We start from the raw sequence: 2,335 nt of genomic DNA, 5'->3' as shown, positions 1-2,335 counted from the left end.
ATAAAGTTAAATAAATTATTGAAGTGATTCAGATTAAATTCGTATTTAATTAAATTATTATTTCTTTTAATACATCATTATTATTTAATAAAATTTTTATATGTATGAAGTAAACTCTATAATAAATAAATTGCAGAATGTATTACCTAAGAAAACTTTATAGCTAAACATCTAAAAGTAAATTATTTTTTATCATAATAAATATGGTCCAGTGATCATATGGACACATATTATTCTGATGATCCAATTATTCTCCAGACATGACGATTCCTTAATAATTATGATGATGATAAGCAGCATGATGATGATGATGTTGACTCTGCTGTTGTTGTAGAGCAAGGTTGGCCTCAGCAAAGATATGCGCTATTTCAGAATCGCTTAATTGCTCAAATATTCCATTACCGCTTTGTTGCAATTGAGCAGACGGAGCAGACGGTGGCAAGTAACCTAAAAAAATTTGGAATATTACAAAGGTATATTGAGATACAATTATCCGAAATAAAACATTTCAACTAACCTTCGGCAGGTGAACTACCATATGGTGGCAGCAGAGTTATGGAAGGACGATTGGCATTGACTGGTGTGCCCTGAGTGGGTGGATTATATAAGATTGGTTTCCAAGGTTGTTCTGTTGGTTGTACGGCAGGTATATCTGGTTCGGGAACTGGTGATGGTAAAGGTGCTGGTACTGTGGGAGAAACAGGTATTTGTGGAGCAGCTTCCGCACTACCAGTATCTGGTGGAGTGGCAGCTGGTGTATCAGGTAAAGGCACAAGACCTGGTACTAAACTAAACGATGGCTGTATAGGAATTGTAATAAATGTTGGTGGACGTTGTGGACGTGGTAAAGTTTGTACGGTTGGTATGGATGGGATCACTGGAAAAGCAGGTTGGGTTGGAAAGGTGGGTATTGCAGGAAAAGCTGAAGCAGCTGGTTGTGCTGGGAAAGAAGGAATTGCGGGAATTGATGGTAGGGAGGGAAAAGACGGAATGGCCGGCTGTGCTGGGAAAGCTGGTATCGATGGGAAATCTGCCGGTACAGCTGGTAATGCCGGTTGTGCTGGTATTGCTGGAATGGCTGGGATGGCTGGTAATGCCGGTTGTGCAGGTATGGATGGCAGTGCAGGTACAGCTGGAAGTGCTGGCAGTGTGGGAAGTGCAGCTACTGGATTTGGCTGCACAAATGTTGTCTATAAAAAAAAAATAAAATGTGCGAAACACATATATATATAAATATATATATATTTATATATATATATATTATGATATGAGTAGATTGTACCTGTAGAACATGTTGAACTGGTTGTATATGATGAACTGGCTGTATATGTTGCACTGATTGCACTGGTTGAATATGTTGCACTGGTTGCACTGGCTGTATATGTTGCACTGGCTGAATATGTTGCAGTGGCTGTATATGTTGCACTGGTTGTATTGGTTGTACTGGTACATGTGCAACAGGATTCACTTGTTGCACAATTACTGCTGGCTTACGATACGCCTGTGGATAATTAACATTGTACGAAGAAACAACAGCTCCACCAGGACGCAAAATGTATGGTGCGGCAGTATGTGTAGGAACAGCTGCTGCTGGCACAGCACCTATAGCTCCAAGAGTGTTAACAGCACCAAACCCACTAACTCCAGCTAGCGCAGGTGCTGCAAAGGACTTGAAGTGCAGACCACTTGGATACTTTAGCACTGCTGGTGCATGTGCAGTAGCAAAACTTGGCGCTGCGATATTAGCAAATGAAGTAGAACTTGGTAAATTTAAACTGTATCCATAATGTGAAGCATAAGTCTTTGGCCAGAAACTACTTTGTGCACTTAATAGTCCACCATGATGAAATATTCCACGTTTATGTACTTCTTTGTCAGTTTCGCTATCTACTGTTGATCTATCCTCTTCTTTAGTATTGAATATTGTTGCTATCGATTTTTTGTCATTAATTTTTTTTATTTTTAGCGTTTCACTACCGTTTACTAGTAGCAATGCTACTACAATTATTAAACTAAAAACTTTCGCTTTCATTACGAAAAGATTTCAATACTAAAAACACACCGTATTACTTCGCACTTTTAATTTCGTATAAAATTGATATTGTTAATCCAACCTCTGGTACTACTTGGAACCGCACGAATTATTGTTTACACTCTGATGTCTGTCACTTTAATGAAATGGACTTCCTTACTCGTTGTTGTATTTATAAAGCGGATGTCAAGTAATTTCTTTAGGCTTTTGATGTACTCCTATAAGCTGTGATATATTTATTTATATTTTGCACAATCCACTCAGTATGACTGTCGCGCATGCACAAAACTCAAACGTGCGTCT

At 38.6% G+C, this 2,335-nt stretch overlaps 1 protein-coding gene across 1 annotated transcript; it reads right to left on the bottom strand.

Annotated features, from left to right (window-relative positions):
- Positions 1-271: 271 nt before the first annotated feature.
- On the bottom strand, positions 272-2,032 carry LOC119666536 (proline-rich protein 36-like). Its single transcript, XM_038075817.1, has 3 exons — positions 1,292-2,032; positions 518-1,190; positions 272-447 (listed from the first exon to the last, which is right to left on the bottom strand). The coding sequence occupies exons 1-3, from the start codon at positions 2,030-2,032 to the stop codon at positions 272-274; spliced, it is 1,590 nt and encodes a 529-aa protein (XP_037931745.1).
- Between the last annotated feature and the right edge of the window lie 303 nt (positions 2,033-2,335).

This window comes from Teleopsis dalmanni, chromosome 1, assembly GCF_002237135.1.
Source record: "Teleopsis dalmanni isolate 2A chromosome 1, ASM223713v2, whole genome shotgun sequence".
NCBI classification, from domain to species: Eukaryota; Metazoa; Arthropoda; class Insecta; order Diptera; family Diopsidae; genus Teleopsis; species Teleopsis dalmanni.
Note: the sequence above shows the minus strand (reverse complement) of the source record. Positions and strands in the feature narration are given on the sequence as shown.

What these genes read in the sequence shown, in the direction of transcription:
- LOC119666536 (XM_038075817.1), bottom strand. Translation starts at nt 2,032, where the DNA reads ATGAAAGCGAAAGTTTTTAGTTTAATAATTGTAGTAGCATTGCTACTA. An exon ending in ATATACAACCAGTTCAACAT is followed by an intron (nt 1,191 to 1,291) that starts GTTCTACAGGTA and finishes TTTTTTTTATAG; the next exon opens with ACAACATTTGTGCAGCCAAA. An exon ending in TGGTAGTTCACCTGCCGAAG is followed by an intron (nt 448 to 517) that starts GTTAGTTGAAAT and finishes AAATTTTTTTAG; the next exon opens with GTTACTTGCCACCGTCTGCT.